We start from the raw sequence: 19,005 nt of genomic DNA, 5'->3' as shown, positions 1-19,005 counted from the left end.
TGTGTGTATAACATTGTCATGGCTGTCAAATTGTTAATATTATCTGAAGCTTCCTGATGTAATCTGCCAATCGGAGTGTGAAAACAGAGCCTGAAAACAATAGTTTGGGGTCAAAGAGGTCAAGGAAAACTGTTGAACTGAACAACAGTTTAATCTGGAGACTTGGTAATATTATCCCAGCGGTGTAGAAAAGTACATTCCCTTTGCTTCCGCTCTCCAAGACTCACCTGAGCTGTCTATTAGCCGAACGGACCTGCTTGTCAGTCATGTCTACTTGAACAAGTTCACCTTCTGTGTCTGTCAGCAATGATAATTCCTGATGTGACAGACAGAGGCTCTCTATTTTCAAGAGGGTTCAAGACCTGGAAATATCAATGAGGACAGATTGTCTCAGCACTTTGAACACTTTAAGGGATATTTTGCTAATGCATACCTTCCATAAAGTCTCGCTTCTAGGTTGATTGATTTGGTCCACGCAGACTCAAATATCCCTTAAACTAGTTAGATGGATGTCCATGAAAGTTGGCCCAGACATGCATGGTCCCCAGAGGATAAGTAATGAGGACAATGGGGATCACCTGGCTTTTCCTCTAGCATCAACATCAGAATAATACTTAAATGTGTACAATACTTTATCAATATAGTTGCTACCATCTCCCTGGGCTGTACTTCATGTTTAGCGCTAATTAGCAAATGTCAGCATGCTAATAACAAGCTAAAAGATGGTGAACATTATAGCTTTTAAACATCCGAAGAGCATGATAGCATTCTGTTGTTAGCATTTAGTTCAAAGCTTTGCCAAAGTACAGGTTTACAGGGCCGCTAACATAACTGTAGACTCTTTGTAGTAGTCTCTTTTTTTGTGTGTTGGAAATATCACATATTTAATGTATGTTTTGAAAGTGAAATTATGTTTTTGAAGTAAAATTGCAGCTCAAACAAACATTTTTTACATTACTTTTAAGTAAACTGGATGCGTTGTATGTGTTTTTGTATAAAACGATTGTGGAAAGTCATTTTAAACTGGATCAACTTTTCCATATTCTTGCTTTTAGGTGATATTTATTATTATTTTGTGATTAATAACTCATTGGTAAGAATTTACTTTCTGTTGGTTCTAAGCTGTTTTTTCAAAAAGGTCTTTATGTCAAACAATATTAATGCTTTCTTCCACAACAGGACTGTGGCATGAGATGTGAGCAGTTCTTAAAATCTTATCATTTGTTTGTCTGGAAGTCTAACACTTTTCATGAAAATATGTGTGTGGGTGGGAAACAGAACATTAATATTATTCCACAGCACCAGAATGCACAGTACCTGAGAAAGAGGGGGGAAAAATCCTTCTCATAAGTCCATCATCCCACAGAGATGTTTATGTCATACAGCAAATCTCGATTTCATGCAGATTTATGAATGGATGATAGTTTGTGTTCTTCAGGCTGCAGAGACTTTAAAACACACGGCATTGTTATTTCACAAACAATAAGGTATAGGTTGTTCTTTGTAGTATTTCTGTACATAAAAACATTACAGTGATATTTCTGGATAACTGGTCGCCATTGGTGTAGCTGTTTCTAACGTTGTAACATCTGAACCCCGTGTTTTTCAGTTCCTGGATCAAGAGGACACTGAGGCCTGAAGCACTGGAACAGCTGCAAAAGCATCTCTGTTATCCCAAAGAAAAAATCTACTTTAACACTACGAGAAACATAACATTCCTTGGGACAGTTTTCTGCCAAACTAAAGTGCACTTACTGTTTGCCTTAGATAAAGGAGCTAAATAATAAGCTCAGTCTCATTGGGGTTCATGCTTTCAAACTGCAGAGTAAGATACCCGGGAAGTGTAAACATGACAGGATTTCTATGGCTGTTATGAAAGCTTGCTCTCACCGCTGGTTATACATGACACGCTGGGAAATATCAAATTAAATGAGGTTGTCCAAAAAAAATTGTTAAGTAAACAAAGAGCTCTATTATTACTTTGGGCTGTTTTGGCTAATAGCCGTCAACCCCCTAGAAATACATGCCGGATAGAGAACATGATGTTCCTCATCCCAGAGGTTTGTCAAGGTTTAATAGTGAGGACTCCCAAAGGGCCTTTAGAGAGGCTGCTTTAGACCTCAAGAAAACCTTCTCTTAAATGTTACACTTTTATTTTTCATTGGCAGAATCAAAGTGTTGAAAAGTACCAAATGTACATTTACTCAAATGTACTTGAATATAATTTTGAGGTGCTTTACGTGAGTATTTCCATTTATTAATACTTATAATATAATAGATTAAAAAAATAAATTTGCCACTTCACTATTAGTGGCAAATATTATGAAGACTTTTGAAGACTTTTGTTACTTTGCAGATTCAAAATAGAATATAATCAAATAAATTATGATAATGATACTGTTTATCAGTTCCAATAGTGATCATTACTAATTATTATCCAATAATATAATATATATATTGATCTGAAATGGGCCATTCTATTGAGTATGTTTACTTTTGGGACTTAAAGTGGGCCTCTATTTTGATTCCAACTTTTACTTGTATCAAAGTATTTTTGCACTTTGGTATTGCTCACTTAGATCTAAGTACTTCTTTCACCAAAACTGAATATGTAAAATGGTTTTAAAGCTGAAAGCTGTGGAGTTTCCTGCTGCTTTTGACGAGACTGAGAAAGTAAAACCTTTTCAACATGGGTGGAGACACAAGTGGATACCTCTGTTTGGACTCATTATAACGCGATTGCCTGTAGACGGCTAGACTTAACGTATCCAGTCGATAAAACAATGACAAGCGACAATATAAAGAAAAGGCCCATTGTGCACAAAATACATAACTGTAAATCTACTTATAAGTGCCCTCATGGGTAATTTCCTTTTTGTCTGCCAAATAAATGGCTGGGATCACATTTCAGGCACAAAGTTCAGCAGGTACGCGAGACATATTCATCATCCGTCACAGACGATTGTCGGTGCTTTTATTACAACTTCTAACATACGTGGGGAAAAACAAAACTCTCAGTTCTCATGGGCCACTGCAATGGTATTGCCTGTTCTATAGCACCACCAAGAGGAGTGATGACGCATTGAAATCCTACTGTCCCTGAAGCCACCATGTGGGGAGACAGGGGTTGATTGAAAGAAACAATATTTTGCTTGACCATAGTAAAACCCTGAGGTACTTCTACTCTCCTATTTTTCAAAGGGACATACTTTTAATTGCACATTTATCTATCTATACACTATATATATATATTTCTGCATGAGTACTTTCCCTTTAGTGTAGTATTACTACTTTTATTCAAGTTAATCCTTTGCAGTCTTTCACTTCACACCTGAATCTTGAATACCATCGCTGTTGCAGATTAAGCAGAAAAAGTACATGAGAGAAAAAATAAAACCAAAAGTTAGTCCAGCTCTTTCCAATTTATTGACACAGAGATGTACAATTAATGTGGGTGTAAAATGATTTGTGAGGATTGAGTTTTAATTCAACAAATCTGCTGTATGCCATTCTTACTCCCATCTAAGTGTGACAATGACATTTTAGGCTCAGTACACTGTTGCTACAGAACGTCCACCTACAGATTCCCCTTCATTCTCTCCTTGTTGATTGATAGAGAACACATCACTTAACACAAAGGGCATTTATGGCAATGTTAGCGCATAATGCAGGATTAAACATGGGTTCTTCTCCACCTTTAAAGCATTGACTGCCATCCTGATGTAAATTTAATTTGTATTCCCTTTGGACCTTTATAGCTCGGTGTGTAAAGTCAGTGCGCAGTGTGATAGAGGTGTGCAAAAAGTGTGTGTGTTTTTGAAATCAAACAGATGAGATGCTTTTTGCAGAACAATGCCAGTGCAGAGAGAGAGAGAGAGAGAGAGAGAGAGAGAGAAAGAGAGGGAGAGAGAGAGAGAGAAAGAGAGGGAGGGAGAGGGAGGGAGAGAGAGAGAGAGACACAACGTGGATACAACAATGTGGAGATGACAAACAGGAAAGTTGTAAACACTAAAGTGAATAAAGTGACAGACACTTCAGTCACTTTATTCTGAATAAGCATCCATCAACATAATCAGCCATGACACTTGCACAAAACACCTCATTAATGATGGTATTGCAACACTGCCAAATAAGAAAATGAAGGAAAGATTTGCATAAATAATATTAAACTAAATAAAACACAGTGAAACAAAAGGACTTCACTAAGACGAGACACACAACAGATTACAGATTATGCTATTTTTCTCAGGAATGAATGAATGAATGAATAGTAATTTGTGAGTAGGTGTTCCCGATTTGATCCTAAAAAGTGATGAGAGGTTTAAAACAAATGGCAGTCTGACAGATGATCTTTTGGAGTGTCACTCATGGAAAAACTGCATCTCAGTCACACACACAAACTCAAAAATCACTATTCAACACCAAGCAGATTCTTATGAGATGAGTGACATCAATTAAAGAAGAGTAACCCCATCTCATTCCTCGGGCCTCCCATCCAGGATGCTCTCGAAGGTGAAGGGGAGGAACTTGAAGCCCTGGCCCGTGTAGAACTTGTTTTGGAACTCCACCCTGTAAAGAACATAAAAAGGTCCAATCAAAGAAACACAATGACCAGGAAGCCAGACGCACAGTAGTGATGGCGGTCGGGTCGGGTAATGCTGAGCAGAGCACATCGCGGCGCGTGACCCCTGCTCTTCATTCCACAGTCTGCAGTTCTGATCCCGAACACACACTCCGGTCTACATCCCTGCTCGTGGACCTGGTCCCAGGGTCAGACACATAAGCCTCTTCCCCTACTGGAAAATTGATCAGGCTCCATTTCTAAAAAGGCCAGCGCTAAGTGACGGCCGGATGACCTTTTAACTGAGCAGCCATGAATACCTACCGTTCCATAGTCTGGTGGGGTGTAGAAGAGCAGACGAGGTGGGGAAAGTCATTTAAAAAAATATTAACGCACTTCAGCTTCTACACTTTTTCCTTGCAAGAATCCAAACTGGTGCTATTTATAGGGTTAATAAATTCGAAAATAATTTTGTTGAAAAGGTATAAACAAGTCTTATATGTACCGAATCATCCCCAAAATTCAGGCCACATTTGTTTTCAACACCATAGACATACTTTTATTCTGTAATAATCATTAACACCATCTCACTACTTTTTCTAGCTAACTGATGCTGTCATTTCTCTGCATGTACTGTAAGATAGATTAGTTTTAAACTCTAGACAGGTGAGCACTTTAAAAAGGGAGAGAGTCCAACTTAGCTTTTCTCCACCTCTACCTTGGCAAACAGGCCTTACATGTTACATTCCATTATCAAATGATTTCCTGATGCAGTCACTGGAAATAAAATATCATGAGTGGTGTTTTAAATTAGCTCCCCTGCATTCAAAACTGCACCTTATTGTCCCCGAAGGCCATTCAGTGAAAGCTGAGTCACCCAGCATTCCTGTGCAGAGGATAATTATAGAGAAGAGCGGCTGTAACACAGGCACGCTCTGTAAATGTGCAAGCGCTTTATAAAGCCAGTGTGACATTCAGTAAAAGCCTGAAAGATATTAATGAGGGGACAACAAAGGCTCATCTGTGCCTTAGCAAGGAGTCAGAGACTGTTTTGCCGCCACACATACACCCAGCAAAAAATGGAAAGCATAACAGTGGCTGGGGCCAGACATGTTCCAGGCCACAGGCCAGGAAAGAGAGCGGCCGATGGGAAACTACAATTTTTTAACTTCTAATCGGGACACACCACTGTTGACTGGCGGTCACACTGTGGTACTGTTGGGTGCTGGTGTAGCAGCGGGTCCCACTAGAAGTTAAAACACCAAGCTAATCTGGTTACAATTCGACATATTTATTGTAATTTTTCTTGTTTTGAAATCTCAACTGTGTAACTACCTAAAGTAAACATGTTAACATGTTGAATGGATCCTCTGAATCTGGTGTTAAGTTTAGTGATATTTATGTTTTAAGTGTAGAAGGTCTGATAATGTTGGTCAATTTAAGTTAATTCCTCTCTCTGATACCACCTTTATAAATCATGTTATATGATGTGTTCAACTTATTTTTTTTACTCTTTCCCAAATTATTGGTTGTTATCTACACCAGTTTAAGATGTTAAGTAGAAACTGTGACCCTTGAACTATTCGTTTTTCATTTGTAATGCAAAGAAGAAGAAGCAGGTCCTACTTCTGTGACTGTTGTCACTTACAAAACACAAACATTGGCACCACATCTGTTTCTGTTCACCTGCAGATGGCGCTATAGAACTGTAGTTTACTGTGCTTACAGTAATTTGACATGAATAAAGTCATCCTCTTTTAAAATAGCAAACCCAGTGCACAGGAACCCAGTGCACAGGAAATGTATGCTCATTAGACCAAAAAAAAAATGGAAAAAAAAATGAAAAAACAAAAACTTACCAGTGCAGTCGCAGTGCATGCAAAAAGGCTGACAGGCCCTCCATTATGAGCAGAATTGCAACTGTGAGAATAGCGAAGAAGAAGAAGACGATGGTCAAGACGAGGAAACCTGCGAGGCCGCTGGTAGAAAGGCCAATGTGCATCACCATGGACCACAGCACTTCTGACAACTCTGTGCACGGGACAAAGAGAACACACAGATTTCAGCACCGTGATGGACTTGAGACTGCATTCCTCATAACATATGCGTGTATAGGATTGTTTCAATCTGTAGTCAAACCTTGACATTGAAAAGGGAAGTAAAGTGTGCCTTACGTGCGTGAGCCAGACTAAGAGCCCAAAGCCTCAGGTAGGAGGCCGTGTTGGAGATACAGCCCAGGCAGTACTCTATGGTGTGGATGGCCTGATGAACCGCCACATCCCCAAAGTTAAACTGTGGGACAGATATGGAACATCAAAACCAATCTCTAGAGAACAACATCTCTACAACAGGTCCTGAGGTCCACATAGGCGGAGGAGTCTGCTTCATTGAGTGTGTGTGTGTGTGTGTGAGAGAGAGATCATTCAGGTTAATGATAGGAAAAGCCATTTGCCGCTGTAGATAAGCAAAGCCTCTTAAATTAGAAGAGACGCTGTCGTCTTAGGACCCTGTGGACCCAAAGCATCAGCTGCCCCACTGATCCCTCATGCATATCACCAGGATTGTAAGGAAACACTGGCCTACTGGCACCCGCGGTTTGGGGAATCCCTGCAACCACACATTTCAAACAAGTGACTCCCGGAACACACCGACTAAAGCACTCACATACATACATACATACATACATACATACATACATACATACATACATACATACATACATACATACATACATACATACATACATACATACATACATACATACATACATACATACATACATACAAAAAGGCAGCTAAGAGCAGCAGGCAATGGTTAACAGCATATGTAGACAACAAAGCGAGGGTCAGAAAGAGACAGAATTGCTAGACATGCACTTGGACGGGGGTGGGGATAGGTTGCATGGGGGGGGGATGCAGGGCGAGCTCCTGTCCTACCTCTTCCTCCTCCCGGGCCTTGACAGCAGGTGACAAAAGGCAACGCTTGGTTATTGACAGCACACACAGATCGGCAGACAGACAGACGGACATCAGTGCAACAGAGAAGTGACAGGAGAAATCAGTTACTCACTTAAAAAAAAGGAAAGAGGGTTAACATTATAGGCAGACAACACATGTGCAGCTTGAGCATTTTGGAATAAACTATCGGGGGGGTCCATAGAAAAACAAATCACAATTCAGCACAAATGTTTACTGGTAGTGTTAGAGATCTGCAAGATTCACAACATACAACCCAACTGGTCTGATTTCCACAAAAAGTGTTTTTAGTCTTTAGTATTCTACAAGAAACTGCACCCAAAAGTGGCTGAAATAAGAAAATAATCAACAAAGGACACACCTTTTCATAATTGAACCTCTCAATAGCATTTCCTTTAATCTGAAAGTGGCAGTGCAGATCTTGTCAAACCCATTTGCCAAACCACACCTTCATCCATAATTGATGTGACTCATTGCCACACTGGAAGTGGAAACATGAGGTATCGGTTTCCGTTTCCATCTGTGGCAGAGCGACTGAATTATTCAAAAGATGTGAGGAGATCCTATAACCTATGTACAACCCCCCAAAACCCTCTGGGTTGCTGCATCTCCAGTTTTGTGAGAAAGAGGGAGAAAAATGCCATCAGGTGGAAGACAGTGTTACCTCAGGCTCCTCATCAGAGTGCTGCGAGAGCTGGTCATGCTGGATGATTTCAGCCTCATCCTCCGTGGGCCCGTTACCCACCCTGATGCCTCCAAAGTTTTCTGTACCCTGAAATAGAAGATGGGGTAGAATAACTCAATTAAAAAAAAAGGGATTATACTTGAGGTATAACGTGTTATTTCATGTTATAACACTGATCATCTTACCAGGTTTTTCCGCCACAAATGCTGTCTCCGCAGAACCAGAGTTTTCACTATTAACATGCAGGGAACACAAGCCAAGGCGATTACCACCAAGAGTGATTGTAGGGCCATCTACACGGAGGAGAGAGAAAGAAAAGCAGGACATTGGGACAGTTGACTTGCTGTGGTTCATTTGATGACAAAAGGATGGATGGATGTAACTAACAAGTGTGTCTGACCTGTCCTCTGTAGAGAGGTTTGTTACTGGGGTCGTTGTAGTTGAAGAGGAACATGTTAATAAAGGCGATGAGGAGACTGGGAGCGTCCTTGGATATGCTTGCGTCGTACGAGAGCCACTTGTAGAAGATCAGAAGGGCTAGGTAGCCAAACAGACTGGCCATGAAGACAATCTCCGGGATGAATCCCAAGTAGATGTTCAGCGGCTTCTTGAAATACCTGGAGACAATCACAATTTTTTGCATAATTTCCAACGGTGACAAAGAAATACAAGAATTTGAGGCATAAATGATGGATGAAAATCTCACAGGTGGTTGAAGAGCCCGAGAGAGACTCCAAACAGCATGTGGATGACTCCCAGGATGATGGACATCTTCATCTTGAACGAGTTCAGGAATGTCAGCTTGTTGGTGGCAATGTTCCATATCTGAGAAACAAAATTGTAGTAGATGGTGAGTGTTCAATAATCAATCTTTTCATTGTGAGGGGCTTTCTAGTTTAAAACAAAATCCAATCACAATAAACCTAATTATACAGGCAAGCTAATGTTAGTGCCACCATTATTTGCTGTAGATTTCAGCAAAAAGCCATTAGTGATGATTTATTTCTTAACATATGTTTAATCATTGGCCTAGACATGGCTTGAAAATATGTAAAGAACAACAACCAACAGATTAAAAAAAAAAAAAAAAAATAATTACCGGATCGATGCCGATGGGGTACGGCCCTTTGAACACTCCCTCTACTGTCGGGTCCAACTGCAGAACTTTATTGCCTTGCAGTGTTTCAAACCTGAACATGATAATAGCACCGATCAATTTTGGGTCTTGACTTGCACACCCACAGCAGCCACTAGGTTATAGCTCCTAGTCAGTGATGTCACGACGACACTTACGTCCAGTTGCCTCCCAGCCGAGAGTCGAACATGGGCCTGACGCTCCACCCAGAGCCAAACACATTAAGGGACTTGGAGAAGCAGTCGTTGTAAATGATCCCGGTGTAGATGGAGAAGATTCCCATAAGCAGGATGATGTAGCGCCCTGCAAACAGCATGCTGAACATCTGCCACAAAAACGATCAACAAGTGATAAGTATTTTTTTTTTTTACTAAAAACAAGGAAATGCTGCATCTCTGCTATTAAGAACATAAATCCACAGAGGCTCGGAACAGCTGGATCACCAGTGAGGGTGGTGTAGGGCTGATGGGATGGGCATGATGGGATTCATACCTCATTATCGTTCTTCTGGGCCATCAGCCTGCTCTCTCTCAACACAAGGTACAAGGCAGCACAGGTCATGAGCGCCCCGTGGCCCAGGTCACCAAACATAACCGCAAACAGGAAGGGGAAGGTGATGATGGTGTATGGCGCTGGAGACAAGGAGGTAGGGAGGCAGGGGGAGTCACGTGAGGGGAGGGCAGTGCAGAAATGAAACAACACATGAGTGTCGTGATAAACAGCATGTCAAAACAAGGTGATGAGGCAGCGTATGAAGCATGCCTTTGAGGCAAGTTTAATACCTCAGGCAGCTGGGTAAACAGTCTTTTAAAAACAAAAAGTTAAAACTGCCTGAACAGAAACACGACAACAATGATATGTTGTGACAGACAGAGTTCCGAGGGTTTAGGGATGTACAGAGAAAGGTGTGTCACATGCTCTTACCTGGGTTAATCTCCCGGTAGTTGCCGATTCCATAGGCGTCCACAATGTTTTGGAAGCCCGAGGTGAACTTGTTTGTCTTGTTATAGGTAGGTGGGGTCTGTTTAGACTGCATCCTGTTAAGGATGGAAGGCACGGTGGAGCCGCTCTTCTCCTAAAGCACAGAACAAAGGGTCAAGCAACACAAGGTTGTAATACGCGCTAGTTCTCTTTCAAAGACAAGAACTACAAGAACATTGCAACCATCCAGGCACACAAATCCTGTTTATCTTTTCAGAAATGCATGCCGTGCAGAGAATGCTGAAAGCTGCCTTGATACAGTACACCATGACCTTTGTGTTTCAAACCGGCTTTGCTACATTCAAAACAAGTATATAGAGGAGGCCTAAACTAAACCTACTAAATGGTGAATATTTTCCTTAAAACATAAACTGCCTGGTGCTCAGTGACTCACCGTCCCCCTGCGCAGAGCGAACTGGATGGAGTCCATGTCGGAGACGGGACACCACGCCTCGGCGATCAGACACTTCTGAGTGACATCGATGTTGCAGAGGTTGAGGGTGTGGTAGATGGCCTTCATCTTCCTCACCTTGATGAACCACACTCGGACTGTCTTGGCTGCAGCCTGCAGGACCCTCTGCCTGTGATCCTCGGTCTGGTTCAGCACCTTCGGAGGGAGACCAGAGAAGAGGTGGTCATTGGTTGGAATGAAATCTTATATTTGATTGTATTAGAAGTGTTATTTGTCTGTAATGTATCTCATGTTGTTTGTCTGTAGCTCTTATTGCTGCCTATCTTGGCTATTTAAAAATAGATTTGGAATTTCATTGAGGCTTTTCTGGTAAATAAAAAAAAATCTCTGCTAGATATTGGCAAATGTGGAAATTCCAACATAATCTTTACAGTTCAGTTGGCGCCATAAACCTTATCAAATGTCCACCGTGGGAGCCATAAACAGCTTTCCCTGCCATTACTCTCTTCATCAGAAATGACTCAATTATAACTAAAATGCCATCTAAAGACATTTATCATACGTGAATCCATCTATATAAAGTCATATCTATGTGTATTATAATGTCCATCAAAAAAGGTTGCTAAAATTAGCATCATTGAAGCATAAATTCCTAGTTATTTATAGACAAGGTGTACAATTACTGGTGTGAGTAGTGAGCAGTAAGTCACATGTTAAAGAGGTTGTCTTAATCCATTAGGTTTTCCCAAAAGAGATATAGGATATTCCCAAGTATGCTGCTGTATGACTCACTTTTAAAGCCCAGTCCCATGATCAGCAAATAGCAGGATATCAAAGCTCTGCGCTGTCTGCACACAGGCACGGTCTCGCCTGCTGTCGAGAGGCTTAATGGCCCACACATAGCTGAATGATGTCCAAATAGCTTAATATTCCTCATCATCCACGCCAGTCTGTCATTCAGCCCCCATGCCCACGTAGCGACCAGCAAAACAAACGCCAAGATCCACATTCCCCGTTATGCGAAGCCGGGAGGGGATATAAATCGATTTGATAAACGAGACGCATTCCAAACCTCAAGTATCCGTCTTGTGAAAGCAGTCTCTGTGGCAAATGTCAATGATCCTATAATATCTGAGTACCATGGAGCTGAACCTTGCGCTAGAGAGCAATTCGCTCAGGGTTCTAATCGACAATGCAGGCCCGATAACAAGACTGTCACGGAAAGATTCTGCCTGCTGGATGATGTTTCTCTGGGCTGAAGCAGACATGTTAATCTGAAATGGCTAAAGATTACTGAAACTAACTTTATCATTGACCAAATATTTATTCCCCACAATTGAAAAGGCAGCACACATCGGGATGTTAGCAGGAGACGATTGCAGGTTGAAAAAAAGAATTCTATGACCTGTCAAAATGTGAAAATGTATGTCTTGTTATCTGGTTTAGAGCCCAGACAAGAAAAATTTGTAAAGCGCAAATGTGTAAAGATGCCTTATGATAATTTCCTCTACCAACACTTTCCAGTGTATTTCTGAGAAATCTTTTGCTGATGAGGCAGAAAAAAAAAAAAAGAGAAGTAACTTATTCAAGTGCATTTTTGTTCGTGTCAATGAATAGTCATTGTGTAGCTGTTTTCCCTGCCAGTGTTTTTACCATTTGCAGGTCCTCGATACGTGCATTCACCCCTGCCAGCATCTCTTTCCTCTCCTGGGGCGTTTCTGGACACGGGTACAAGGTTGCTCTGAACCTGAAGACAGATGAAAAAGAAGAACCTATAAAACGATCTGCTGGCCAGGAACACTTCCTTAAATGTTACTAAATGTTGCAGAGTCACGTACCCCTCACAGATCTTCTTGACTCGGTTCTTGAGCTGGTCTCCCTGGAAGAAGATGATGAAGACGGACTTGTGGACCTGGTCGCTCTGTGGAAACATCGTACAGTTAGGACTTAATAAAACACAGAAACCGGCATTGACATTCAACCGACTTCACAAGACATCGGTACTTAGACAGGACAGACCGTAGTCGGGTCCTCCAGAGGATCTTCGATGTCTGCCTGCCTCAGGAACACATTTCCTCTGCAAACTCTCCACAGCATCCTCTCAAATGTGGGAATACGTTCCCTGCCGATGACTCCAGCCACAAATCTATAACAGATAGAAAGCATTTGTCACCGTTGTCGTTAGTAATCTAAGCTTGTATGATTAAAACTTCATTAGCTAGGCCTTTTACATAGAGATGGTAAAAGTAAATTACAGAAAAGTCATAATTATCAAATGCTAACTGCAATATCTTCCATTTTATAGCCCAAACAACAATAATTATTGTACCTTTACATTTCCCATATTGTACATAGATCTTTTTTATGTTTTAAAGCCTGGTTCATCGCTTCCGCTTGAACATCTGGAATAGGCCTGATGTGAATGATAAGCAACCTTAATTACTTGCTTAACAAAATATAAAATGGAAGATTAAAAACCTCTGCTACTATGACTTTCTTTCAGTGAGACAAGACTCTTGAGACCAGCTCCTATATTTGATCAAATTTCCCAACGACAGAAAACAGGTTGGCCATGTCTATTCTTCGGCTCCGCCTTAAGGAAGAGCTGATCACAAATGTCTACACTTATGGAAATGACATTTGTGAATGGATTGTGAGTAGATTGGAGTGACCTATGTCACCTGACTAAGCTGGGCAGACTGAGCTGGTGTGTGGGAGACGATTGGCTAGTTGATTTAATACACAGATGGCAGAAGTGCAGCGATTAGAAATCTCCAAGTAAAGCTTTATCCTTTTGAATGAGGGAAGACCACAAAAGCAGACTCACCCCAGTCGGAGAGGAGCCATTCGGTGGGGCTCATTGGGGTCCAAGAGGATGTTCGACTCCTCCAGTAAACTAGGATCCTCCATCTGCATGAGAGTTAGTTCATTATTAGCTTATATCATTGCTAAAACTGCATTGCCATAGACACGTACTGCGGGTAAGGAACTTCTCAGACATTCTTTTTAAATGACTGTTGAGATTTTGACAGGAGAAAGACAAAGAGCCAGGGCCAGTGTTTGTTTTTTCAGCATGGACAGTGACTTTCTCCAGTTAATGAATAAACAGCTGTGTTTCCGCCTCAATGATTCACCTTAATTAACGCCCGTAACAACTTGTAAAAAAGATTACTTAACGTTGTGTGTCAACAAAGTGTTGCATGTCAAGGCAATGAAGTGGAATTGATGTTGGGCAAAGGTGGGAAGGCGAGGCTTTGCTCCGACAAATAAATAATAAAAATGAAAAACATAAAATCTGTGCAAAGTATTATAGAGCAGTGGAATTACAGCTCAGTAGGTAATGTGACTGGCTAGTGTAAATGGGGCCAAGACCATGTGAGTAACCATAAAAAAAAAAATCACGAGTGAAACACCTTCTGCCAAATCAAGCACCAATAAATGCTCCATTGTGAGTGTGTGTGTGTGTGTGTGTGTGTGTGTGTGTGTGTGTGTGTGTGTGTGTGTGTGTGTGTGTGTGTGTGTGTGTGTGTGTAGAGCAAACAGCTTTTCAGCAGAATCTGATTTAGACCAATACAAACTAGATATGGCTGCCATCAAAGATGTATGTGGAGGTTTTAAATGATTTAACCATGGCGATTAACAATTATAAAATTAAAAGTCCAGCTTCTCTTTTCCGTCACCACAATGTTAGTCAAATGAAAAAAGACCAGAGCACATTGTTTTGCACAAATCAAGCTGACCTCATCAAAAAACTGTTGCGTGCGACGCAGGATGTGCTTGAGCTCAGTCAGCTCCAGGAAGTTCTTCTTTAGGGCTTCTTGGTTGGTGTTTATTTCCTTCAGCTCATTCTCAAGTTTCTCAAATGTGGCCTGTGTTGAGACATACAGAGGGGTCAGCAGAAGGACGCTTACAGAGCTCACTGTTTATCTTTAAGAGAGAGAAAGAGAGAGATAGACTGAGAGCAGTCACCTCCAGGTCGATCATGTCCCTCGGGAAAGGAACTTCAGGGTTCTCTCCTGTGTCAACTATTGGGAGGTTGGCCTTCTTTATTTCTTTCTCCACAAATCCTGGGAGAAAGAAGTAACAAGGATAAGAAAAAAAGAGGGTTTTTTTAAAAAAAGGCTTGTTGTGGTTAAGGAGACTGATTGGCAGAATTTATTTCCACCCAGGATGGCAGGCGCAGCTTTGACATGATGTTTGTGAATTCACTTACTCAGTTTGCGATCCATCTCCTCACATCGTCGTACTTCATTGACAAACTTTCTTTGGAACACATTCACATCAGGATTAAGCTGCAAAAAAAAAAAAAAAAAAAAAAAAAGAAAGAAAGAACATTACATAAACATAAGTGAGGCTCAAGCACCAGTACATCAATGTTTCCAAAGACCTTACTGGAAAAAATGTGCATCAGTAACATCTGTAAAATTGGTGCAAAACCAAGAACAATATCACTTATTGAATGATGTGCTCAAATTCTGCAAAGTTATCCTCGGACTAACCTCTAAATAATATTGTATTTTTAAAAGTATTTTATGAAGTGTAAAGATCCTTTTCTACATCACCATTTGAAAATGTTATCAATGTTTGAACTGGTAGAGGATTTATAACTAGATACATTTTTTAAGATGCCACTGTTGGTGCACAGACATCTTCTGTTCCAGCCCATCTTATATTCTAGCACAAAGCTTCCCTCAGGGCTCGTCAGGAATGAGCGTTCTCATGTGTGGAATGAGGGGTCGGCTGAGAGCACATGATGAACATGATGCTGAAGGCATGCACTTGCTCAGCAATGTCACTGACGTGGTCTTTATATCGTCACAAATGACTTAAGCATGAAAATGGCAGATAATAAAGCAATGATGATTCTGAGCAGTACAACAGTTGACTTACATCACGAAACTGCACCATCCCAATCTCGCCCAGTTCACTGACACAACAGTAGGCAGCTTCTGACTGGAGGAAGAGCTGAGCCAGCGTCATCTCTTCACTTCTGAAGAGTTCCCCCATGTTGCTGAAGGATGGGAGAGCTCAGCACTCTTAGAATCAAACAGAACCTTTGGGAAATGAACATTGATATGGACAATTAGTCACACTCAACGAGAGAAACCCTCTCAGCAAGACATGAAGGATCTGAGAAGTTCTACATTCAACACTTTTCTCTGCATGGCACACTGGTGTCAAGATCACTAATGAGGGAGGCCTTTTATCAGTCATGTGTTAGTTTAGCACAAGTGTGAGAAGCAGACCTGACAAAAAGAGAAAAGAAGAAATAAATCAGCTTGCCCTGGTGCTGATCTCATGACAAGTGAAGGAATGTTGTTACACTAAGAAAGAGTTTCCTCTGAACCATTGAAATTGTGTGGATTTTGAAGTAATATATATATCATTTGATATACAATTTCCATTGTGAATGCAAATTGAAGATTAATAGTTTTTCTAGTTAGAATGCCGTTTCTGTAATACTTGTCATTTAACACTAAAAAGGTGAAGCTTTTCTCTGAATACTTGAGCTCAACAGCATAGCCTCACACTGTAAAAACGACCACACAGGGCTTATCTGTGGATTACAAGGCAGCATGTGACCAGTGGCTCTAGTAAGCCTCAACACTCACACTGCCTCAACGCAAAGGGGGCACATTAACGTTAACATCTCTAAATAACACCATGAAAACTGACAAAACCAACGATTCACAGCTTAGACTATTCGTATCTATCTCATCAATTAACAGAATTGACTAGCTGACCTGTTTGTAAACTAGCTTTGCGTCGTTCACCGACCAACGTCGCTGCAGCCTCGCCTGTCCAAGCTGATGTCACATAGTAAGGTTTGATGGTTAGCCACATCAACACGACACTGTCACAGACACCAGGGCATCGATCCAACAACCATTCACCTCACATAACGCGATAACGCAGCATAGCCACACAATCACATTAGAAATAGTAGCACATTAGTAGCTAGTTGACGGGTGCTAGTCAGATTAGCAAGCATTAGATGAGGTGCAACTTTCATGTTCAGAACACGATGACATTATACAACATATAAGTAGAAGTAGTTGGTGTTTAGTTGTTCTGACATCGTGTTATCGTTAAAGTTAACCTGCCTCCGTTTGGAATTAAACGCTGAAGATTGAGGCTAAGTTAAAGCTAACGCTAACTCAGCGCACCTGTTGATCAATAGTTCACTTCGCCCACAATCATTACATCAACACCGGAGGAGTTAACATAATTAATTTGCCGTATAATTAAACAGCAGAGCACTTACTGTTAAAGTGTCGCTCCAGCCTTTCTCCTCCTTCCTGGTTTCCTGTGCTGTTTGTTGTTGACGGCTGGTCGGTACTTCACAGCTGACAGCTCCTCTTCTTCTACGTCGTCTTTGAGGTTTCACGGCGGTTCACACCCTTAACGCCGCATTACTGCCTCCTACTGGACACCGCGTTCACCAAGGTGTGGAGGGTGCTTTGCACATTGATAGAAAATCATTACAATCAGACTATATTTAAACATTAAAAAAAAAAAAAAATGTTTAAATGATAATTAAAAATTGTAAAGATGAAATAAGAAAAGGGAAAAATTCAAATATGAAAATTGAAAAGCTTAAATGGAAATACTTAAATAATGTATATACATTATGTGTATACACACACACACACACACACACACACACACACACACACATATATATATATATATATATATATATATATAGTACCAGTAAAAACTTTGGACACACCTTCTCATTCAACTACTTTGAAGAATCTAAAATATAAAACATATTCTGGTTTGTTGAGCATTTGTTTGTTTACCACATAATTCCATATGTGTTCCTTCATAGTTTGGATGTCTTCAATATTAATATAATATAGAACTAATATTTATTTATTGATGTTTTTTTTTATTTTTCATTGCTTTTTTTGCATTTGACATTTGGCAAAAAAGATTCCGTCATGCCATTTGCCATGTGGCTCCGGCTGGGGCGCAGATGACACTAATGGACAGCAGGGGGCGCTGACACGGCCATAGAGGACAATGAGACGTCGTTTAGCAGGCAGTATGTCGGGAAGTTTTTTTAAACGTAGTCGAAAATGATGGCAGCAGAAAGAAGCATGCTGCGGGCTGTCCCTTTTAGATTTATTTGGAATAACACTGGATAAAATAAACCACGCCAGACTCAAACGGCTCAAAGAAGCTGTTGTTGTGGTGGAAGCGCAGCTGATGACGTTGAGTGTGAAGCTGCAGCAATAACACGCTGCGTCACACCTTGTGTAGCAGGCTGCTCACATGATGGACAATAACAGTAGCCACACATGTCACAGGGAGTCAAATTCAATCGAAATATTTGAATTGGCGACTATTTTTTATTTACATAACAACGTTACGTAACCTTGACCACCTAATGAGTTCTGGTTCATCACTTTTCTGGAAAATAACTTCCCATCCTTGTGATAAGCCTCCAGTCATTGCTTTAATGTGTGTCTTCTTATTATCTAACAGCAGATTTATTTTAATATTCAATACTCAAAGATGATACACACAAGCAAACAGAGTCTCTCTAAACTTACAGTGATGTGTATCTGTGTTGCTCTATATGATATTTTGATTTCAATTTTGGGCAGTCTGAAAAAGTAGATATCCAGTATTATGTATAATATTAATACAAAGCTGTGTGTGTAAGGCGCCATGCCAAGCTCCAGTACACCGCTCACTTGCAAGTTAATTGACAATAGTTTCTCTTCGAGAAGTGACTGGATATGAAACATTTCAGATACATACGTTCTGACAGCAGTCTGTTATCCCCAAAACTGATTTGCTTTTCAGAAGTGAAGTTTGGAATAGTTTGTGAATTTTTGTCCAGAAGCTTTGAAGCCCCCTAAAAAATGTAATGAGCAAAAGGACTGATCAGTGATTTTATTTGCCTCTGTTGCAGCAGCTGTATGAATCCTGAAGAGGACACCCAACATGCCAACAAGCTGTGTGTGACAGTACAGAGAGCATTAATTGGGCCTTCCTCCTCACTGACTGCTGGGATGGAAGTATGAAGGAGCCACGCTCTTAAATTACATACCCAAAATGAGTGTCCCTGCAACTACAAGGTCTGTTTGAGTAAACTGGTATCATAATTATGGTTCTTGAGAAGTGGAACAAAGTATTAGTATATATTTGACTGGATCAGAGGAAAATTAAGATGAATCACACAATACATTTAATTTCAGCCTAACAAAACTGTACGCGCTTGCAATCCGAAGCCTATGGCAT

At 40.7% G+C, this 19,005-nt stretch overlaps 1 protein-coding gene across 3 annotated transcripts; it reads right to left on the bottom strand.

The window, feature by feature from the left end:
* Positions 1–4,028: 4,028 nt before the first annotated feature.
* atp6v0a1a (ATPase H+ transporting V0 subunit a1a) lies at positions 4,029–17,102 on the bottom strand. 3 transcript variants are annotated; one of them, XM_054606833.1, is made up of 22 exons: positions 17,015–17,102; positions 15,640–15,803; positions 14,963–15,041; positions 14,719–14,816; positions 14,490–14,618; positions 13,577–13,659; positions 12,769–12,895; positions 12,588–12,670; positions 12,403–12,496; positions 10,732–10,944; positions 10,281–10,431; positions 9,849–9,988; positions 9,515–9,681; positions 9,321–9,411; positions 8,928–9,046; positions 8,622–8,838; positions 8,407–8,514; positions 8,201–8,308; positions 7,498–7,542; positions 6,736–6,853; positions 6,421–6,592; positions 4,029–4,569 (listed from the first exon to the last, which is right to left on the bottom strand). In XM_054606833.1, exons 2-22 carry the CDS (start codon positions 15,754–15,756, stop codon positions 4,476–4,478), a joined length of 2,553 nt encoding a protein of 850 aa, XP_054462808.1. In that variant the 5' UTR covers positions 15,757–15,803; positions 17,015–17,102; the 3' UTR covers positions 4,029–4,475. The 3 variants fall into 3 exon arrangements, with proteins under 3 accessions (XP_054462808.1, XP_054462809.1, XP_054462810.1); XM_054606834.1 differs by having other exon boundaries at positions 7,498–7,515; XM_054606835.1 differs by lacking the exon at positions 7,498–7,542.
* Between the last annotated feature and the right edge of the window lie 1,903 nt (positions 17,103–19,005).

The sequence above is a fragment of the Anoplopoma fimbria genome, chromosome 11 (assembly GCF_027596085.1).
Source record: "Anoplopoma fimbria isolate UVic2021 breed Golden Eagle Sablefish chromosome 11, Afim_UVic_2022, whole genome shotgun sequence".
Classification (NCBI taxonomy): Eukaryota; Metazoa; Chordata; class Actinopteri; order Perciformes; family Anoplopomatidae; genus Anoplopoma; species Anoplopoma fimbria.
The sequence above is the reverse complement of the archived record's forward strand: the minus strand, read 5'-3'. Positions and strand labels throughout refer to the sequence as shown.